General features: G+C 33.9%; 1 protein-coding gene across 9 annotated transcripts in view; it reads left to right on the top strand.

The window, feature by feature from the left end:
- The window catches only part of LOC106874257 (pre-B-cell leukemia transcription factor 1), a 465063-nt gene that overhangs the window by 337393 nt on the left and 103551 nt on the right, over positions 1-24119 (top strand). For 6 of the 9 annotated variants that reach the window (XM_052972380.1, XM_052972384.1, XM_052972377.1 and 3 more), the window contains exons 6-7: positions 4564-4711; positions 18145-18278. In XM_052972380.1, coding sequence (XP_052828340.1) covers positions 4564-4711; positions 18145-18278 — 282 coding nt within the window. Of the gene's footprint in view, positions 1-4563; positions 4712-18144; positions 18279-19496; positions 19541-24119 lie in introns of all 9 variants that reach the window. The other 3 variants (XM_052972405.1, XM_052972396.1, XM_052972374.1) reach the window with 2 other exon arrangements.

The raw sequence follows: 24119 nt of genomic DNA, 5'->3' as shown, positions 1-24119 counted from the left end.
TCTTTGGGTAAAATATCTCATTTCTCTTTTATTTATATATATAGTTGGTGGGAGGGGCTCCCCCTTCGCTCTTGTTTTGTTGTGTTCCAGTTTATTGGAATATGAAACTTCATTCATAACTAATCAGATTATGGAGATCTAGTTGCTGTTTCTTGCAGAGTAAATAGGCTCTCCTGTAAGACACAGTAATCGAGGTGTGTGTGGTTAATTTGCCTAACCACTAACCATATAGTTGTGAGTTCAAGCCCAACTACAACCACTGCCATTGTCTTATTTTTACTCTCGTTCTCTTTCTTTCTCTCCTTGTATGACATTTTATGGCTGAGTGATGTGGTCTGAGGAAGGAAATCTGGCTGTGAAAACAATTGTTTTAACTAGAAAAACATGGCTATTCTAATCATAGAGAAATAAATGTAAAATAGTAAAGGAGGAGAAATGATACGAAGAAGCAGCATGCGGATACTCATTTCAAGAAGTAACTATTCCTGAAGAAATGTAGCATTGAGAGAGAAAGAGAGCTGGAAGACCTTTGTGATTATAGATCTATCTGCTCTATCAGAGCTGATCTCTTTCATATATGTGAGTATATAGAAATGAGACAATGAGGTGATAATGGTGTCGATTATGATGACATCTTAAGAAACAAAGACAATTCAAGATGGTTACTGTTTGAGGCGCCTTTGATCAGTGGTCTGTTGGATCAGAGTGAGTGGGGTGGGTTGGCAGTGGCGCAGGGCTAGCAACAACTACAGCATCAATGATGTAGAAGTCTAGCTTCACCTCCATTGTTGCAATGCTTCTTGGTATGTTAGTTAGTTATGCTATTGTGGTGTTGGTTCTTTTTGCAACATATACTGGTAAAGAGCTCATAATTCTGATTAGTATTCAACATTCTATCCAATTCTATTGTCACTGTATCCCAAAATTGTTATTTTTGTTGTTGTTGTTGTTGTTGTGGTTGTTGTTGTTGTTGCTGCTGCTGCTGTTGTTGTTGTTGTTGTTGTTGTTGTTGTTGTTGTTGTTGTTGTTGTTGTTGTTGTTGTTGTTGTTGGTAGTAGTAGTAGTAGTAGTAGTAGTAGTAGTATCTAAGGCAGCAAGCTGGCAGAATTGTTAACTCACAAGGCAAAATGCTTGGTGGCTTTTTGTCTATCTTTGTGTTTTGAGTTCGAACTCTGCCAAGGTTGATGTTGCCTTTCATCCTTCCGGCATTGATGTAGAGCACTAGAGTCGATGTAACCAACTAGCCCACTCCCCCAAAATTTCAGGCCTTGTGCCTATAGTAAAAAGGATTATTATTATTTTCATTTCACTACTCAGAACTCTCAATTTCATTTACTCCAGTTAATTCTGTGAGAGCAGACAGCAACCTGTTGTTAAAAGTCTCACAGAGTCTCTTTCTATAATACTTAACACCCAAGTACCAATCTCAAGATCCTCGCTGTCCCCAATAAAGCTGTTTTCTGAGCATGTTCTGTCATTATTATTATTATTATTGAGTGAGAGAGCTGTGCATGCCATCAAATTGACACTGGGGTAAAATATACGAAACCCAGTATACCCATCGAATAAGGGTACACCAGGCACATGCATCACAACCATATGTGCATGCCATGGTGATCTCATATGAAGATAAACAGTGCATGATTTTGCAGGTGGGGCCTGGTTAGAATTTTCTTCAGGTCGAGTAGCCCATCCCGCTCAAAAGGTCCCTGAATAAGAGTTGTTTAAAGATGTTGAACGAAACACCCATGTTTCCAGAGGTGAATTATCCAAACCCCAAAAAATTCCTCTCGACACTTGGCTATGATGCTTCCCCCACTACTTCTGCTCATGATCAGAGATGCACATATTGTCAGCCACTAAGGGACATACTCAAATGGTTAAGGTCAAGCAGCTGACAAGCAAGTCTGTGGTATTGAGCAGAATATTTGCTGTGGCCCATCTTTTATACCAAGACTAAACAATGTACATGATAGCACTTCCAGTCAGGTACTATATCAGGGCATGCCACAGTCTAGTACTGCATCAGGGCATTTATTATTATTATTATTATTATTATTATTATCCTAGACTGAAGGGGCAGTGTAAACAATAACTGCCTGAAGAATAATTGATAAATAGAAAATGATCGACTTATAAGGGAAAAAAACAACCTATGAATGAATTTATATCAATGGAGATGTGTGAATGGACACAATAATGAGATCATAATTACATGGACAAATATAAACTATATTTCTGCAGATAAACAGAAGGTGTGTGTGTGTGTAAATGTTTCTCTGTATGCATGTGTGTGTGTATACATATGTATGTATTTATAGACATACATACTTGGTTTGAAATATTTCACTCATAAAGCATCATGGTAGCTTTCATTTTCTGCTGACTAAGTCTGAAACCTAAACATTTGGAATCTACACTTCACTTAACATTACATTTGTTTACCCATGTATAACCGTAGATTCATTTTGTGTTGATATAGGGAGAGAAAAAGTGTGAAAGGGGGAAAAAGAAACTGTGTGTGAGTATGCATACACACACACACATATATACACACGTAATCTTAGTCTGGGAAGATCTGCAAAGATGTATGTATAATGTGAAAGAGAAAAAAAAAAAGGCCTCATTGTAAGTTGCTGTGAGAACAGAATGAGAAACTCAAAGGAGTTTCAGAGAGGTCTCAACTTTGAATACACACACTCACACACACGCATGCATATTTTCCCCTAAGAAGCAATTACAAGGGAGATAATCATTTCTTCATAATGTTTGGCAGGATTGGGAATTTGGATTTGAAATTAAGAAATTATTAGGAAAAAGATGTAGAGAACTCACATATTTATTTATTTATTTATTCATTCTTTCATTCATTACTTACTACAAATTCCTTAAAATTTCTAGTCAAGTGATAATCATGTATATTACTGCATTTCATTCTTTATAGAAATCTCTTCAGCATGATATAACCTCATACACACACACACAAAATTACAACTAAAAATATTTTCTGCAATTTTTATATGGCTCATTTGAAATGTTTTACATGATCACTTACAAAATCTAAAATTCATTTTTCGTTTTTCTTTTTGCTAATTTTATTAATTTGCTTTTGTCTTTAAATTTTCTAACTTCTAGACATAGTGAAATTTCAGCTACTACAAAGTCTCTTGATCTATTTTACACAAAGAAAAAGAAAAAAAAAAACGAAATTAAATGCATTATATACTGTTTAGTTTATTTGTTTAAGTAGGTGAAATTGCAGTATCAGAATGTAACAGTCATTTTACATTTTATTTTATTGCTTGAAAGTATGTTGGATTTTTTTAAAAATTTATGTTTGATAGTTTTTATTGTTGTCAATAATTTGTAACTTTGATCATTACATCATTTCTATGTATAATTCTTTCTGTGAATTCCAAAATCATTGTAAAGCTATTTTAACACAAAATTGTTTTCTGTTTGGCAAAACAAAAATAAAACACACATTTTGTTTTGCATGGTTTTTTTTTTTTTTTTTATGTATTGTTGTTATTCATCATTCTATGAATGACTTATGTAAACTATTTAACCTTTTCATTAATTGGTTCATGGTTATATACCTTCAGATATTAGTCACAGTATTGTTACATACGTATTTGGTAAAAAAAATTTTTTTTAAATAAGCGGGTATAAAAAGAAAGGAAAATTATGTCTGGCATATTTGTTCATAATAGTTGCCTTTGTTTGTCAATGGAATTAAGATGCAAATTATGCAGCATAATGCTCATCCAATGCATACAAGCATGATCTGTTCAATTTCAGCAAATGAAATATGTTTCTCATATATATGTTTTTGTGTGAATTTGTGTTATATCATTTAATTGTCAATTCATCCTTCAATCTAGCAGGTTTTTGTTCTGCCACATGGTTGTTGTTACCTTTAACAGGGTTTATTCTGTTACAGGCCTTTGGATCAGACTTTCAGTTTGCTCTTTGCTGATGTTCGAGTTGGATATCAACCGCATCACCCTCATCAGTTTGGAAGAACCTACAGGGGTCATGGACACTGCTGTCATCATCTGACTAACTGATTAGAAAAACAAAAATTGAATTAGATATTAATGTTGTCTAATATTGGCACAAATGCAACCGAAGAGGGAAAGGGTGTTAGTCAATTAAATGAAGAGGAGACATTCATTCTGAAAATGTAATCCTGGAGACATTATATTTTGAACAAAGATATGATGAGCATTGTCTTGATGCCTTTGATCAAAAGTGTATACTGAGCTGAATTAGGAAGCACAAAGCCAAAAGAAACAGCTGTTAAATAACTATGATTAATTTGAGAATTTTGGGGGTTTTTAAATTTTTTTTTTACACGAAATATTTGTTAAAACAATAAATACCAAATACAATGCCTGTGACTGGGTTTCTTCTGTTCTATACCTTGTATTGTGTTGTGTTTGTGTCTTTAATGATTCAGAGTGTTCAAAATATCCTTTGATGAATAATTTATTGTGTTTGCTCTGTGTTAAACTTGTCTGCACCTTTGCCCCTAAGATTTCTCAAATCTTTTCGCTGCAGGTATCGAACTGGTTTGGAAATAAACGAATTCGGTATAAAAAAAATATTGGTAAAGCGCAGGAAGAAGCAAATTTATATGCAGCTAAAACAGCAGCAGCTGCAGCAGCACAGCAAGCAGTATCAGGTCACGATGGCGGTGCAGCACAAGGTCAGTGTCTGTGTTTACTAGTTTCTTCTGCATGTGACATCTCGATATTGACTTTTTGCTTTATTTTATTTTTTTTTTTGTCGCTTTCTTTTTTTTGTTTCTCATAGTTCAGTGTTGTTGTTTAGCCCTTGGACAACCCTAATCAGACAAACCTATATAATCAAAAGCATACTGTCTCTTCCAGGACATTATCCAAAGTGTCTTTTTGTAAAGTGTGATTTGAGGGAGATTAGTGCTATTTTTAGCAGATTAAGAAACCATGTAGAGATGTGTGTTTTTTTTTGTTTTGTTTTTTTTTTTGTCTAAAGTATTATCTCTACAGTAGCTCATGCTTTCATTCTTGTTTCTCCACTCATACACAAATTCAGCTCCTTAATCCATTCTGTATTGTTTGATAATGAAGATATCTACTACTATTTGTGTGCCTTCTACATGTTGATATATTCCATTGTAGAGATACACACATTGGCTGTTACATACACAAGGGCTAGTCATGAAAGTTACACTTGGTGTCACAAAAAATAGGGTCTTTGTTTAGTTTTTTTTCTTTTTCTAATTATAAGTTGTTGTGTAACACACAGTGGTTCCAGGCTTCATTTCATGCTAAGGAAGAACCCTTGTTTGGTGTATGTGTGTGTTTAATAGCCAGTTGAATTGGCTCCACATAAAATTTCTTGGGTACAAAACATGGCAGCATCATCAGAATGGAGAGAAATTTTAAAAGAAATTTTAAACGGTTTCAAGGTTAGAATATTTAGGCTTTCCATGGTCAGTTCAGATCACAATGGGTGTTTTAACTATCTAGTAACATCAGTTCTTTCATTACTTGCTCCATGTTGGCATCAGTTAGTTGGCATTCTGCTGGGTATATCATTTGGAAAAGTAAACAATTTGGTAGCATGAAGTTACATGTGAGATTGTGTGATAAGCACGGCTGCCAGGTTATATACCCTGCAGCAATTGTGCATAAGCCAGCAAGGCATTGGCTGGTATTTCCAGGTACTTAGTGGCCAATAGCTTGAAGAGAAAGGTTGGCTTTCTTGTTGTACTGCAAGGATGTGTTTTGTTTCCTGTGTTTTTTGTCTTATTAACAAGAATGTGTACTTTTGGTGATCATTTGATGTTTGTCATGTAAATGTTTCAAGTGTCTAGAAAGGAGCTAGAAGGATTCTGTTACTTGTTTCATGCGGCCATGCTGGAGCACAGCCTTTAGTCGAGCAAATCAACCCCAAGACTTATTCTTTGTAAGCCTAGCACTTATTCTATCGGTCTCTTTTGCCGAACCGCTAGGTTACGGGGACGTAAACACACCAGCATTGGTTGTCAAGCGATGGCGGGGGGACAAACACGGACACACAAACACACACACACACATACATGACAGGCTTCTTTCAGTTTCCATCTACGAAATCTACTCACAAGGCTTTGGTCGGCCTGAGGCTATAGTAGAAGACACTCGCCCAAGGTGCCACGCAGTGGGACTGAACCCAGAACCATGTGGTTGGTTAACAAACTCCTTACCACACAGCCACTCCTGCACCTTTGAATTTTAATTTTTTCATGTTGTTTATCAAATCTACATCGATATTCTCAAGGCTGAAGCTCAAATTATACTCTATTATCTTAAAAATAAAAAAAACATGAGTGGAGCAGTTATATGAATGCATGAACAAATTAAAGAATGTAGCACTCAATACATTTAGTTGGAGTTGTATAAGTATTTAATAAAATGTTGACTCTGCACCACATTATTCAAAGTTTTGTGGGTGCATGTTTTTTTTTAACAGGGAAGTTGATTTAAATTGATGAGGGCTTCACTTAATAAGGATGAAACCAGCATCTGTTATGCAGTAGAATTATTCTCTTATGTATCCATGTTCCATCTATGACTGGGAACAAAAGCAGTTTACTATTGTTGTTTATCTCTAAATAAACAAACACATGCTTAAAGATGTTCTAGCCATGATCAAGTTTGTCTATTTGCATATCTAGAATTAGATGTGCCCAACTTTTTTTTTTAAGGAATAGTGTGATTTGATGTAATTTTTCTATTTCTATTGGGGGAAGCAACTGCATAGAAGCTCTCTTTTTAGATTGCCAAAGGTTGTCTGTAGACAAACGTCATTGTATTTATATATGGAAGGTTCACTAAAACCTTTTGTTTGACATCTACCACTGACCAGAGCCCATCTCTTCACATTAACCAACAACTATTTATAGTTAGAAATGATGTGGACATCTTCATAGCATTTAACTTCTTATTCAGAACAAGCTCTAATTTTTCTTGTAATTAATATAGTATATTCATTTTTGCATCATCTTCTTGACTTTTTTTTTTTTTTTTAATTATTTACAGAATAAATATTGTAGGGAGGACAGGGTAAGAAATACTGATAACATTGTATAGAACCATTTTACCTTGCTAGTATTGTTCTCCTTTTTGGAAAGGAATGACTATCAAAACCTGCTGCTAATCATTCAGAATTGTGCTGTGTTAAAAAGAAATATATTTTAAGTACATTAAAGCTAGTTTGGAATTGAAGGACAGGCTAGGTATCATTTGCCATGTGATCTTTCACAGTCACTTAATATTGCTGACAAAAAGATATTAGCTATATACATACATATTTTTGTTATGTATGTATGTGTACACACACATACATACACACACTTGTGGGTACAGTGAGTACTCAACATTAAGAAGGTAGATTAACATTTCTTTTTATAAGAATTATTGTTAATTTTCTGGTACATGAGATACCTGCTGACAAAGATGATTATTTTTTTTCAACCAGACTTCAAAAATTAAATCACAAATGATACTCCACCATTATAGCTGGGGGAAGTGTCATTTGTGTTTTGAACTGTAGTTGAAAAAACACTTGTCTCCATCAGCAGGAAACCTGGTACTAGAACATTAACAAGAACTATATTGAAAAAATGTATGCGTGTATAATAATTCTTGAAAACACTAAGTAACAATAACTGACAAGGAACTCAATACAAATGTCAAGTCTAAAAAACATTTAGTTTGAATAAAATACACATATATATTCATATGTAGGAACTTAATTTTAATTACTCTTACATCTTAGAGAAGTTTTAATTTATTATTTTTGAAGTTAGCTTTCTGTGATTGGTTAGGAATATGTTGTTTGTTCCTTAGCTACTTTATCATGGTACTAGCACAGTCATTTTGTCCTTTTAGCGAGACAGGCTCAACTTGTAAAGCACTTTGTATTTTAATATTTCTCTAAAGAATTCCATCTAATTTCTAGCTTGATGTCTTCTTTTTCTTTTTTTCCAGCTCCTTATAGTCCTAATTCCTTTTAATTTCTGTATCTGATGGGAATAAATGTGTTCTGAGCAAATTGGTTATTTGTAAATTTTAGCTGAATTTCAATTAATGTCAGAAAATTCAAACAGTTCTTGCTATTTTTCAAACCACCATGTTCTGGCCCAGTTGTAAAATGGATAAGTTCTGTCTCAGTTGCAGACAGGGTTTTTCAGTGTTATTAGTTTGAATATTTTCATTCTGTAACAATTCGTGACAGCTCCATAATTAAATCTTTTAACCCTTCTGTGACCATATTTCAACAAAATACATTACCTATTTCTTCTGATTAATTTTGAAAATAATCAAGAATTTCAAAGGGATTTATTGAAATATTTATTAGAAGAAATAATCTTTCATTATTTAATAGATTAAACTGGGCTGGTATTTGGAAGAAAAGGTTCATATATTACATGTTAATGGAAGATTTAAATTTAATTATGAACACATACAAAAAAAAGAAGTTTTGTATTGAAGTATTAAAGTCAGTTTCAATCAGGTTGGTGGACGGGTATAATTCTTTTATGACCCTATTTCAAATAAAATAGATTATCTATAGGTTTTAATTAATTTTGAAAATTATTATTCATTGCAAAATATTTACAAAAACAACTAAATATTTTCATTACCACATTAATGTTAGCAAAATAACAGTCTAACATATTAAGTTGGAAGATTTTGGTTTAGATGTGAACTCTTGAAATGAAGTTTTGTATTAGAGAAACAGAACAGTCACAGACAGGTTGGTGACAAAAGAGTTAAAAGTGGCTTAGAAGTGTTCCAAGTTTTTTTGTGGGGGGGGGGGGTTACCAAACAGTGGCGGTAGATTTTCTTTTCTTCATTTATTATTTGAAAATAAATATTTTCATATTGAATAAATTTATATATTGCATTAATAGAACATCAGAAGGCGGCAAGTTGTCAGAATCATTAGCAAGCCAGGCAAAATGCTTAGCGGCATTTTGTCCTTCTTTACGTTCTGAGTTCAAATTCCACCAAGGCCAACTTTACTTTTCATCCTTTTGGAGTTGATGAAATAAATACCAATTGTGTACTGGGATCAACATAATTGACTAGGCTCCCTATCCAAATTCCAGGCCTTGTGCTTTAGTAGAAAGGATTAATAGAACATTCATGAAAGCGGTTCCAGCTGTTGCACTTGCAAGTTTATTTTTTTAAATCACAAAAAAATTTAAAAGGACAGAATAGAATAAAATAATTTGGGGGGTATAATAACCCCTCCCTAAACTAATGATTTCCTTCATATGATAGCTTGTTAATTTGGTCCCATATCAAAGAAATCTTAGTACAACTTGAAGATCCTGTTATCACTATTTTGCGTGTACTTCAATTTAATTGGTAGCTTTTGGAATGGTAAGCATTTCTATCTATCTGTCTATACAAACAATCATACATATACACACACACATACATATATGTGTGTATGTGTGTGTAGATATTTAGATAGCATAACAGTTAACCAATTCTTAGCACTTCATATAAATCCATGTATATCCAACTTCCAATCAAATATTAAATATAATTTACAGAATGTATATCTGAGAGCAGAATTTAGCAGGAGACTTAGTTAAACACTTTATTATAACATCACAAATTAATCTTTACATGTGTTTCACTAGTGGATAGTAGTATATTGTGCAATAATCATTACATAGATGACCACATTATCACCTTGAGATGCCAGGTCTTCAGAAGAAAATGCTAATTTAATCCACTGATATCAACCAACTTTACTTGGTAGGCAGAGCTAAATGAGAACTGTGTAAATTTGGAACATTCTATATATAGTAGTTAAGCAAAGGAATTTATTATTTATATTTTATCAGTGTAATAAGGAAAGAAAGAAAAGAGTGATAACAACTATAGTCAGAGTATCTAAGGAAAAGTAAAGCTGGACATCTTAACTATTGTAGATCAAAGAAAATTTCAAGTTAATGATGATAAATAGCTTAGAAATTTGGTAGTAGATGAAAAAGGTGGACAGTACTTACTCCTACACACACACACTTACATATATATAGAAAACTTATCTACTTATATCTACCAGCATATATATATATATATATATATCTCGTCATCATCATCATCGTTTAACGTCTTTTCCATGCTGGCATGTGTTGGACAATTTAACTGAGGACTGGCGAACCAGATGGCTGCCCCAGGCTCCAATCTGATCTGGCAGAGTTTCTACTGCATGCCCTTCCTAACGCCAACCACTCTGAGAGTGTAGTGGGTGCTTTTACGTGCCACCTGCATGAGGGCTAGTCAGGCGGTACTGGCAGTGGCTCCGCTCAAATGGTGTTTTTACGTGCCACCTGCACAGGAGCTAGTCCAGTGGCACTGGCAACGACCTCGTTTGAATATTTTTTCACGTGCCACCGGCACAAGTGCCAATAAGGCAACGCTGGTAATGATCATACTTGAATGGTGCTTTTTATGTGCCACCGGCATGGAACCCAGTCAGCTGCTCTGGCAATGATCACCCTCGGATGATGCTCTTAGCACTCCACTGGCATGGATGCCAGTCATCGAATTTGATTTTGGTTTCACTTACCTCAACAGGTCTTCACAAGCAGAGTTTAGTGTCCAATGAAGGAATGGTACACATAAGTGGGCTGGTTACACCCCTGGCATAAGCCACGGGTTATGGTCTCACTTGGCTTGCTGGGTCTTCTCAAGCACAGCATATTTCCAAAGGTCTCGGTCACTAGTCATTGCCTCGGTGAGGCCTAAATTTACAAACACATAAACATTCATAAATGTAAATATATAAAAAATTGTGTAAGTCTATAAACGCATTTGTGAGGTCCGAATGAAAAGGATGATGAAGCAGATGTAAACTGATTCATAAGGGGTCTGGAACATGTATAAAGTTTTATGGCCATTTCGAAAAGATATAGGTTGCTATGGGCGAGCTAACTCCAACCATAGCAGTATTCTATATTTCTCTCATCAGAGTTAATAGAATCACAAGGTTAAAATTTTAAAAGAAATGATGGGTTAAATAATTTAAAAATTCGAATGTTTGATTGGACCATTCTCTAAAGGCATATGAAGTTAAAATGTATTATGAGACAATATATATATATATATATATATATATATATATATAATGGTGAGGATATAGTTATTTGATGAGTTATTTTGTTTATATAATAACATAAGTTAACTGAAAGAATGTACTCTATTTTACCTTTGTAGAATTGCATTTAAAGAATTTAAATGACTTTCAGATTTTATGTTTGTGATACAAAAAAAGCATTCCTGTTTTAGCTTAAGTAATTTGTTTTGCTATCTAAGAAAATGCAGTATATTTCAGCAGAACATAATCTACATTCTCTCTTGTTTCCCATGTAAGAAGTTCTTGTTATAATGTCGCTGTGTAGATCATAGTTTGTATTCATCGAATTAACATTGATCTGTACTTAGCTACTCTAGTTGAATTAAATGATTTCTCTTTATTTCTAAAGCTGTGCATATATATGTTGTAACAACATTTAAAGGAGTTAGAAGTAGATCTTATATGCTAGTGAGTATCATTTACAATAATGATGTTATACCTGTAGATAATGTTGTACAATAAGCAGATACCTCTAAGAGGGCAAGCAGTTGTTACTACAGTTACAATTTAAGACATTATTTTGTAAAATCGACTCCTGTTCATACAGGTTTTAACCATAAAACTTTGAACAATAAAATTACTGTTATGTATATGAAATAGTTATTAAATCTCTAGTGAGACTTAAAAAAAAAAATAAAAAGAAGAAAAAAAGCTTAAGAATTTAATACTTTGCAGAACATACAATTTTAGTTGAGAATTTTAAAAGATTTTTTTTCTTTCTTGTAACCAAATAACTTATTTAGTAAGAAATGAGTAATTAAAAATAATATTCTCTGGTGGTTTTGTCTTGAGTAGAAATTTTTAAAAACCTTAATGACTAAAATAGTTAAAATAATTATGCAGCATTTCTGCTGGAAGTAAAAAGTGATAAAAAAAATTAAATTAGATTTGAAGACTATTTGAAAAGTCAAAATATATTTGAACGAAACAGATTGTGATAAATGAAAGCGCTGTTCTAGAAACTGTGAAAGAAATCTCTTCTGAATTAAAACTGCTGATTGCCATGTGAGGTGTGAAGGTTACAACAATAATTCTTCTGAAAATATATTGAACCTAAAACAGCAGTCTAGTGTGAAATAACCGATTCTTGTGAAAATAATATTTGTTACAGTGTGGCAGCAGCAACAGCTTCAGAAATATCAAGCGCAATAGTATTCAGGTAGACAATATCTCTGGCTCTTGGCTATGCTATATTTTTCTGATGCTTAATCACTGCATATTCAGTTGGGTCCTCTTAACCATTTAGCATTCAGATTATTCTATCAAACATAATACTTGTTCATTCATATTGTTTTGAATTAATCATGCATTATTTTCATAGCTTTGAGATTTTTATGAATGATTGTCTATTTTTAGAAAGGATTGTAGGGCATGTGTGAGATGCCAGATCTGACCAGTTTGAGCATAAAACTGGTAGAATACTTGGACCAGATCTGGCCCATTTAAATGCTAAAGGGTTAAACTATATGGCTGCTAATATGAACCTTTGTTTTTGTATGTGTTTCATACCATTCTTCTTTCTTCTAATTGATTGCAGACCTGTCCAACCTTGGGTTAAACAGCCACAGTCAGTTAATTAGTGCTCGGTGCAGGTTTGCTCTGTTTTGCTCTGCTGTCGTATTCCTATTTGACAGAGAATGGCATTGGTGTTGACCACATCTTTGTTAGTCAGCAATAAAGCAAGCAATTACAGCAGTAAATAGTAATAAAAGTATTTTGCTAGATGCCATCAATATAATGACTAGCTACCAATTCTGCAATATACTGCTAGATTAAATAACATATTTGTGAAGTGTCGAAATGTTGACAAGCTAACTGAATTCTTGCAAGATAAATTATGTAACTAGTTGAAAGGAAGGTGGTGGGAGAAAGAGAGAGAGAGAGAGAGAGCAAGGCTTCATAATGTCGTCAAACATCAAGAGATAATGATTTCCAGGCTGCAATAGTATATGAAGAAGCATCTTGATTATAACATCTTTTCTTAGTTTATCAAGAAATTATCTAAATTCTTCAGTATGACTGCTAGTATAGTATATAATGCACATCTCATTGTTATCTTGTGTGAAGAATATCAGTAATCTAATATTAAAAAATGGTGAGTCATTCTATTCTAAAATAATATTGTTGCTTGGTAGTTGTTTTTCATTTTTTTTTTTTAATGCTAGTTGATTATTTTTTGGTTAAATATATTTAATGTTTGTTAGGTTTTTGAGTTTCTTTTTAAATATATTTAATTGTATATTTTTAAAAAAATTACTTTATATTTCATTTTAATGCATTTTAATGGTGGGGAATTTTCATTTTTGAAAAATATCTGTCTCTAAAGTTGATCTCTAAGGATGTTCATTTAAGTGAAATGAATTTTAATGAACCAAATGGAATGAAGCTTACTCAGTTTTGTCATTGTCATTAGTGTTTTGCTATTGTTGTTGTTGCTGTTGTTATTGTTATCATTATTAATATTATGGATAATGATAATGATGCCAATGTTGCCATTGAATATAATCTTTTTTTTTTAAATAATGAAGTGAAATGGCTAGGTGGATAGACAATTGGCTCTTGGGCTATAAGTTCATATTCCCTTCATGACATTTAATTTTGCAAGTTTCACGAATCTTCATCCTATTTAAAGAATAGAAGATATTTTTCTCGTCTGCAAAATATTATTACGAAAGTTGTTGGTTCTTACAATTTAACCCCATGGCTTCCTATATAAAGTAATCACCTTATTTTTTTGTTTGAGATCATAGGCCTTCTTGATCAGGACTTACCAGATATTAAAGAACAATAGCTTCAGTTGGGTGTAAGTTCTACAGAACTGCAACTTTAGGACAGTAAAACTCTCTAGAGATCACATGAAGTTGTGCTGACATGTGGTATTTTTGTCAGTTGAAGGAAAACTCATAGAAACCCACAGAAAAAACACAATTCCATCATTTAGCACCATTTAAATTATTGGCATACACAACCATTCCAGCTAGTTCCCTGACAAGTGTTCTTTCTCTATCCCAGCATGCTCTGGCCTATGACCAAACTATTTTCTCAAATACCATTTATTCATTTTTTTTTTTTTCATGAAAATATTTCCCCATTGAAGTTAACTAAAATATAATTAATCCATTCTTGCACCCCCAAAACCACTCAAAATTAATTTTTTATGGGTTTTAAAACAGAAAAGGTGTAGTTACAAGTAAAATGACAGTTATAAAAAAGAAAAAGCAAAAGAAATATGTAAACTGGTTTTATTAACTGAATTACCTTAAAGATATGTGTGTGTCTTTGTTTGCCCCCCCCCCCCATCACTGCTTGACAACTTAGCAGTTCAGCAAAAGAAAATGGTAGAATAAGTACCAAGATTTAAAAACAAAAACAAAACAAAAAAACAAATAGTGGGGCTAATTCATTCAACTAAACATTCCTCAAAGTGGTGCTCCACATGGCCGTTGTCTAGCGACTGAAACACGCAAGGAATAGAAAATATACATAAACACGCACATGTACACATTCATATGTGCATGCAGAGTATTGCAGCATAGATATTGTATATAGTGTTCGCACACACTTGCAATAAATATACAGACATCAATATTAAAGGGGTTGTTGCATTTTTCTATTTTACTAAGTGCGATCGTTAAATGTGAGACCAGGATGTCCAAGCTTTCCTTCCTCCTTCCAAGTGCACTTTTGGGGTTTTGAAATTAAAGAGTTCACCATGCACCTTGCTCACGACATACTTCCATGTGATGTTATATTGACTGTTAGTGCTATTTCAGTTCAATTTGGCCTTGTCTACACAGTATCCATGAAAGCTATTTATTTGGCCAAGATGAGCTCAACCTCATTATTTAGCTTGCAGAAGAGATGTAAAGCTGGAGGTATACAGAAACATGGATAAATATAAAAGTCAGTGGGAGAGGAAGGAGAAAGAGATAGGGAAAGCAATCAAGAGTAGGAGATGCAGTGCTTATAGTTTGTGTGTATCTACAGTTTTGCTTAATATATTGAAAAGTATAAGTCGAAAATCAATTCTTTATGTAAGAAATGTCTTAATATATGGCATAGCTTTTGTTGCCAGAGCTAAAAAGGTTTGGGCAAGGCTCATGTTTTACATCAAGCCATGCTTCTTCAGTGTGTGTGTGTGTTATGTACTTTGTATGAAAGGAAAAATAAAGGAGGAATATTGAATATTGAAGAATAAGTAATATATAAATATGTGTGTGTATACATATATATGTAGATGTATATATGCATATTTGTGTGTGTATGTGTGTGTGTGTGTGTATATATAAAGAGAGCATACATTTCCAGCAAGGTTTATATATATATGAATGTGTGTATATATTTATAATATAATTATATGCATTTAGATATCTATATACTTTGTATGTGTGAGTGCATGATACTGACATGTTATATAAGTGCAAGTGCAAGTGTGGCTGCATGTTAAGAAGTTTGCTTCCCAACCACATGGTTTTGGGTTCAATCCCACTATGTGGCACCTTGGGTAAGTGTTTTCTATAGCCCCAGGCCAACCAAAGCCTTATGAGCGGATCTGGAAGATGAAAACAAAATGAAGACTACCATATATATGTGTGTGTGTATACATGTGTATATATTTATATGCATGTATATAGGTACCTGTGTGTATGTACATAAAAATATATGTGCATTTATATGTATGTGTGTAAGTTGTGTATAATGTACCGAAACCTGACCTCAGTCCTATAATCAAAGTCTTTCGAACTACATATTGACTATTGACACCAAGGATATGTTATGCAATGTATGCCTCCATATTTTGCATGATGTGTGGGTATTTCAGGAAAATCTTACTGCTATTCATAACTAGTTCAATTACAATGTAGTCCCTATCCATTCAGGGTCTCAAGAAAGCTAGACTGACAATAAGGATCAATGTGGATAACAGTTAACACTTTATATCCAATTTTCATTGGCTATTTGCTTCTTTATAAGAATGAGAAACCTTGCTGGAAATGTATGCTCTCTTTACTGTGTCGATTTTTTTACTAAACTAAATTTTTTTTAATTTTATTTCAAATTTAGATTGTATTTCTACAATCACAGATAGACTATTTCAAAAATGTTGTGTTTTTCTTTTGTGTACTTTAAAGAAATACAGCAACCAAAATTACCTGAAAGAGTTTAAGTTCTTGAAAAGATTGAATTTCCCAACTTTTTCTTTTTTGTTTTTTTTTTTTGTGATGTGTGTGTGTGTATGCTTTATGGAATTTGAGCCGATGAAAACAAATATTTGTAAAAATTGATAAAGCTGATAAAGTTCTTGGTTCGTTTCAAATCAGATAGACAGATTTACCTGCAGATTTCTCAGATTGTTTTATGATTCAGCACAATATTTTGTCTATCAAGTTCTCCCAAATCTAAACTAGACTAGCTTTCGTTGAAAGGGAATACAATTTGATCTTGTCCATCTCTATGTAGGAGAAGGCCAATAAAGTGTCTCCAGCTTCCCTATGACAATGCTGAACATAGAAAATCATACAGAAGTGTTACAGGTGCCTTATTGGTAGTCTTATACATAGATACACTGATATGGCTCAGATTACTATGTTTTCCCATATTGCTTACATCCGGACTCATAGATAATACTTCCCTTTTTTTTTTATTAAGGCCTTGTGGTATGCTATAAATACTTTGTGTTGGACATAAGATCTTTTGTTTTATACATTAAAACTTTCCTGCTTTATCATTAGTATGTTGAAATTGTGTGTATCGTTGTGAACAATGTAGCTAAATATAATGCTGGAATTGTTTAAAACACATTGGAAGTGTTTTGCGTATGCCACCTGGGTCCTAGAGAAAGACAAAAAATGTCTTCTCATCCATCTATGCTTTAAAAGAATGTGGAACTAATGTTTGCTTGAAAGCATAAGAATTTGTCAGTATCTGAAGAATCCAATGTGTGTTTGTGAAATAGTTATTGTTGTGCGTGAGGAATCTTTGCATGAATTCAAAGGTTTATTTTTTTCTACATTCTAAAACATTTACTTTCTCATTTGCTCTGTGGTCCTAGTATCAGATGGATACTCTTCGTTTCAACTTTGAGAAACTCTCAGTACTGTTGGGTTATTGTTAGTGCATTCACTGAAAGAACAAATAGGTATTGGGGAGATCCTATTTTGTTTTCACTAGTTATAATATCCTCTGAACATATAAAGATCTCTCTCACACACACACTCACATGCACCCTCCCTCTCTCTCCTTCCCTCCCTCTCTAATTGCTGGGGCTAGGAAGTGTTGACATGCTGGAATTCTGGTTTTTTGGTATTAAGCATTTGAAAATACAATCTCTCCTATACACCTGGCTTGAATCTGGATGCCTTTTTGGGGGTTTTTTTCCTCTCAACCCCTCACACTTATCAAACTATTTGATCTTGACTCAGCACTGTGAACTAATAAAACAGTTAGTTTACAGATTGATCTTGCACCTTGATGCAGTCCATCTGTACAGCTCTCTATAAAATTAGCTCCTCTAAAAAAAGAAAAAAAAAAAGAAAAGAAAAGAAAGCTGGGTAACTTTTTAGTTCTTGTGTATAATGCATACTTTTGATTTCTGAGTTAAAAAGTTGGAATGAAGTGCACATATACATGAATGTTCTACAACGCAATATCTCCAACAGTGAGATTTGCAGGAAATTTGGCTCCTGGTTCTTGTTGACCCAGCAACTACATAGAGGCTCCCTCGTTAGTTTGTGAGGTGTAAAATTTGCTTAGTGTGAACATGCAGTTGTCTCCATAAAGCATCTTCTAAACCTAACTGTCAGAAAATTGTTTTAACATTTATCTTGTTTCATACCTTTTGACCTCCCAGACTCACAGTCCCACGTCAATCTATGACACTCCATCAGTAACTGGTTTCATGTCATCACCTCCCCACCATCTTATATAAAGAACTGAGTCGTCTTACTTTTTTTTCAGGGGTTTCAGGTTATAATATGGTGGCATCTTCGCAAGCACAACTAGGAGGTCAACAACAGAGCATCTATATGAATTTAAACGGTGATAGTTACCAGGGCAACGAGACATCGGTTGGGGCTAATGTCCAGTCTCAGGTGAGTCCTTCAATTCACATTTTCTAACCACTTTTTTTTTCCCCTCATTGCCTTATCACATTTACTTTTTATTTATCTCGTTGTTTATCTAATTTGTTTATTTTAATGAGAAAAGTTCATGATAAACTTCACTTCTTACTCTTTGATCCTTTGTAGGTAGACACTGAATGCTTGTCACAGTTTTAGATGCTGTTACATGTGGCTGTTAACTGTTTTCATCTTTGTTACCTGTGGCTCTTGCTGTTTTGTTATCATGTAACATAAGATTGTTACTGTTTGAGTGTTGTCATCTGTGGCTATTCCTGTTCTAAGTGTTGTAAGGTTGTTTCGAGTGCTGATGTTACATGTCTGTTACTCTTCAAGACATTGTGTATGTGTCATTGTTATAGTTCCAAATGCTACCTTATGTTAATATTTCTGTAATGTGTGTGTGTGTGAATCTGTATACATCAGTGTGTATTCCTTTGTATTAAGTAATGTGTGTTACTGTCGCTGCTATTCCAAAATATAGTTTCATATGACTGTAACAAATGTGATTAGCAAAGTAAGTTATAAATGTTCTTATAGATGTATGTGTATATGTTACTATACTAGTTTTCTGTGTGCAATTGAAGCAGTTACAGTGTATCTTGTTCTAGTTGATGTTATATGTAGCTTGGCTGTTACATTTGTGTCCTACTGATTCTTGTAAATGTTGATACAGGTGTGTGACTATTACAGCTAGGCAGCTGTTAACTAGCTGCTGTTTCCATAGCGTTGCTAGTCACATACACCTACTGTCATCTATTGCTTGTACTGTAATATCTACGGCCACATATTGTTGTTACAGTAGCAGGCTAATGTTACATGTAACTGTTGCAGCAACACTCATTATCAGTTATGATTGTTAAAATAGCTGTTAATGACTATTACAGTTGAAGTTAATTGTATTGCTGTTAGTTAACATCCTTCTGTGTAGCTTATTACATTACAGCAACAATCCAACGTGAAAATGTGGCTGGTTACATTTACATATGATATACTGCCATGTGTGGCTGTTTATTTAACTGTCACAGCTGGTGCCCTGTGAAGCTGCCTGTTACAGTTGATGATGCTACAGTTGTTAGAAATGTTTATATAATACTTTGAAATAGTTGCTACCTAGCTAGATATACTAATGTTTACATGAGTGCTGTTGCTTTTCCAGTTGTTTACATAACTGGGTAATTACTCTTACAGATATTTACGTGACTGGGTGTGACCCTTACAGATGTTTTGTTTACGTGAGTGGGTGTTACTTTATATAGCTATCTGCATGAGCCACTCTTCTTCCGTTCTACTATCTACAGATGTTGACTGGGATGTCTTTTACCTTTTTGCTAATGTCACAGCATTTTTTTTGCCATCAAGCTTTCTTTGAACTACTTTCAGTTCTTCAAACTTATTCCTCCCCATGTACTAGTTGCTACAAGTTACTAATTCACCCTTTTTTTTTTTACCTTAATCTACTAACAAATATTTTTTTTAATATTTAATTTTTTTTTAAAATTATTATTCTACCCTTTGTTTCTTTTGTTGTTTTCAGTTTGCTTCTTTTTTTTTCTTTAAAGCTAGCCTTTGGTGCCTCTGTGTGTGTGTGTATGTGTATACTATACACTGCATATATGTGTGTATACTATACACTGCATATATGTGTGTATGGTGTTGGTTATGGTAGAAAAGAGGAGGAGGAGGGGAATGGGCTTGAGCTATGAGCAGTGGCTCTTCTTTCATGGACACCTACAATGATCCATAGAGACATTACAACACTCAGTTGTTTCCAGTGTGTGTGTCTTTCAATGCTTTTACACTGTGGGATAGGTGTGGGGTGAGTAGAATATATTTATGCCTTATAAATAATTTGTTTATTTGTAGTATTTCATCCTTCCACCCATTCTGTCACAAATGTCTGTTAAAGAGTTAGATATTTTTCCACTGTGACATTAGTGGTGGGGGAAAGAAGACACGATGTGATGTTCACTTCTTTCCCCCAAAATTATAAGGATCTAAATGTGTTGAAGTGAAGTGAAATAGCTACATCTGGGAATTGAAGCAAGGTCTCAGAGTTTTCTCATCAAGAGCTTATCACACTGTGGCATTCATTCACGCTTTCGTCAATGTTCATATTTAAATATGTAAATGTAAGGATAAACGAATTAGACAGATCAATATATAAAGTACATGAAATGCAAAAAAAAAATGTATATGTGTATATATATAAAAAGGTCCAACTTACATAGAGTACAAATGTCATTTGTACTCTGTGTAAGTTAGACCTTTTCATATGTATACACATATGCATTTTTTTGCATTTCATGTACTTTATATGTTGATCTGTCTAATTTGTTTATCCCTACATTTACTTCTATACCCGCTCTAGTTTAAAACTCTTGAGCACTACTAAGTATATTCTATACAGAGAATATTTGGATCTCATCTATGAACTATATTTAAAAATGTATGTTTATGTGCATCTGGTCTTTTTGCTTGCGAGTGTGTTTGTGTGTGTAAGCTATGCTTCCATACAGCTTCTGCCTACCATTTTCACTTACAAGTTTTTGATCAACCCAAGGCAATAGCAGTAGAAGACAAGTGGACCACAGTGAGAATGAACCTAAGATGATGTGGTTGTGAAGCAAACTTTTAAACCATAAGGCCAGGCATGCCGTATGATTTAGAAAAAAGACTCCATCGGTTACGATGATAAGGGTTCCAGTTGATCTGATTAACAGAACTGCCTGCCCATGAAGTTAATGTGCAAGTGGGTGAGCACTCCACAGACACATTCCCTTCATGTAGTTCTCAGGGAGATTCAGCATGACAAAGAATGTGACAAGGTCAGACCTTTGAATTACCAGTACAACTCATTTTTGTCAGCTGAGTGGAATGGCGCAACATGAAATAAAGTGTCTTGCACAAGAATACAATGCACTGCTGGGAATTGAACTCACGGCCTTATGATCATGAGCTGATTACCCTAACTACTGAGCAATGCGCCTTCGTATAATATATTCATTTTAACATCCTCTTAATATTTTGACATCTTTTCCATGCTTGCATGGTTTGGACAGAGTTTATTAAGGCAGATTTTCTACATTTGCATGTCCTTCCAGTCACTCATCCTATCTTGTTTCAAAGCAAGGTAGTATTTCTCAATGGCAGAACCTTTTTTCAGAGAAAATTGGAAATGAATGGCACTGCTTGTAAGGCAGTGGTACTCATTTACAACTGACACTTGCTGTCAAAACAAGACATTCACTCACACACATGTACATACATATATGTATACACACATGCACACATAAAAGCAGGCTTCTTTCAGTTACGATCTTCCAAATCCACTCCCAAGGCTTGGGACAGTTTGGCACTATTATAAAAGACATCTGTATACTTTGTCTTCTACCATAGTAAAAGGTGCCTGCTCATGCTATAGCGCAGTAGAACTAAACTCAAAGCCAAGTGTTAGGGAAGTGAACTTTTTTAACCAGACAGCAATTTCTGTGCTTAACTTTACCAAATGTGGGAGAGAGGTGGCTTAAACCATTATCATAAAGTCACACAGATTGATGTCAGTGCTTTATGACACTGTTTCAAAGACTGTCTCTTCTCATAACGTATAGTCGTTCTCCTTTACTGTTAATGTAAAAATTTGGCCATCTTTTGCTTCTTCCATTGCTGTTTTTGTGTGGATCCTTTAGACTTCCTTTATTCAGTGATGGTTCTGGCAGGGGCTTCAGGCTTCAGACAGTTCAACCTTCAGGGAGTGATCTCTTAAACATACATATATACAAAACATGCATACAAATTTCTCTACTGGGACATGTATATATATATATATATATATATATATATATATATATATATATATATTAAGTTAAAGACATGCAGACTTCTATTTGCATGTATGTATGCACGCACACACACACGCGCACACACACACACACACACACACACACACACACACACTTACTGACTTATAGATATAAGAAGTTTGATGATGTTTCTACATTTATTATTATTACTTTTATTTATTTATTAAACCTGTCAGAATTTTTATCCATAACTCATGGATATTTCTGAAATGAAATTATGATTTTCGAAAATTAAAATATAAAAAATGAAACATAACATTTTAATAAGATTATTGGGAGGGTGGGAATCAAAGAAAAATATTTTTTATATGATGTATGTATGTATGTGTGCAAGTATGTAATGCAGGCATGCATGTTAATGTGTGTGTATATGTGTCTGCACCTTCCTGTGTACATATATATATATATATATATATACTGATCTAGATGTCCCATGTGTTTATGGGTAATGTGAGCTGCATGTATACCTGATTTATTTTGTATGTGTATGCCCATACATACATCCATTGACATCTATGTATATGCCACATGGGTTTGTGTCTGTATGAATGCATGTATATGTATGTACATTTGTGTATTTGAAATTTGATTTAGTGTGTGTCTTTATATATACACATACTGACAGACATTTGCATATATCTGTGTGTGTGTGTGTGTGTGATGAATATATGAAGTACTTAATAATGACTAGCTTACACATCACCTAGATATTGCAATATAACATTTACTACAAGCTGAAAATGAAATACAAAAATGAAACACATAAATGTGCATGTATGTGAAACACAAAGAAAATTTATACTAGCTTGGTCTACAGCTTGGTGTACTAACTTGGTGTACAAATTTTAACACTCGCAAGGATTTTAGGGTCACTCTTTCTGATGGGGTGTTTTGTTTTTTTTTCAACTCATTAGTACAGTTAATTATTGCTCTCTGGATTGGCTTTTAGACTATCAACTCTTAGTGTTTGCATGTTCAGATTTGCTGCAGGTATTTTCTCATGTAGTTTGAACCTGTCCTTAATAAGTCCTTAATGAGTACAGGATCATTGTGAATTATGTGTGGTGTGGAATGTTATGTTTTAAGTAGGGCCCTATGACTTCCAATAATGGTGAATAAATAGTCAGCACTCTCAAAAAAGCCTTTCTGTTTTAGTGTCCTCAAGGCAGGCCTCTGTTTGAATCATTAGAATTCACATCTTCTACCCATGGTATATTCACTTCTTCAGCTTTATTAGCATTATCAGCTGACCACTCTTCATTCACCTAGCAGCATGAAACTAGAGCAATGTAACAACTGTTTAGCCAGGTACTGGACACAGATGGACAGAGTGGCTCTTCAATATTTTGGCTTTCACAAACGTTTTAACTTCCCATTATTGTTGCCTGTGCTCTTATTTGGTATTAGTTCTAGTTTACATAGCAATCATCATTGTAACTGACATGGGTTAGACATATTACATATGTAATACATTATTTCTCCATCTTTGGTGTACTTCTGTTCTCAAATTGTACTTTTGTGCACATTTTTTCAACTGTTCTAATACCAAGAAAGTGGCAGAATTATAGAGATTTCCTATTGTTGCTGCTGCTGTTGCGATCTGCCTTGTCCATCCCACCTCAGTTTCCAATGCCAATAATGAATTTATCATTAATTTAACCTTTCAGTCTTAGTTCTTTGAATGGCTACTTCTCCCTGCTCTCTCTCTCTCTCTCTCTCTCTTCGTAAACCCTTTGTAGATAGAAGTATGTTATTCTTTTTATTTCTGATAAAACTTTGTTCCATCAACATTCTAGGAGTTTTTTGTATTGAAAATTGAAGCAAAAAAAATAGTTATGAAAACAAACAACAAAAGAAATACGATATATTTAGTAATTTAAATAGATAGTTATTTTAAATATGAGTTGAAAGAAGAGTTTACCTTATTTTCTCGAAAGCAGAATTTTCTATA

The sequence above is a fragment of the Octopus bimaculoides genome, chromosome 1 (genome assembly GCF_001194135.2).
Source record: "Octopus bimaculoides isolate UCB-OBI-ISO-001 chromosome 1, ASM119413v2, whole genome shotgun sequence".
NCBI lineage: Eukaryota > Metazoa > Mollusca > Cephalopoda > Octopoda > Octopodidae > Octopus > Octopus bimaculoides.
Note: the sequence above shows the minus strand (reverse complement) of the source record. Positions and strands in the feature narration are given on the sequence as shown.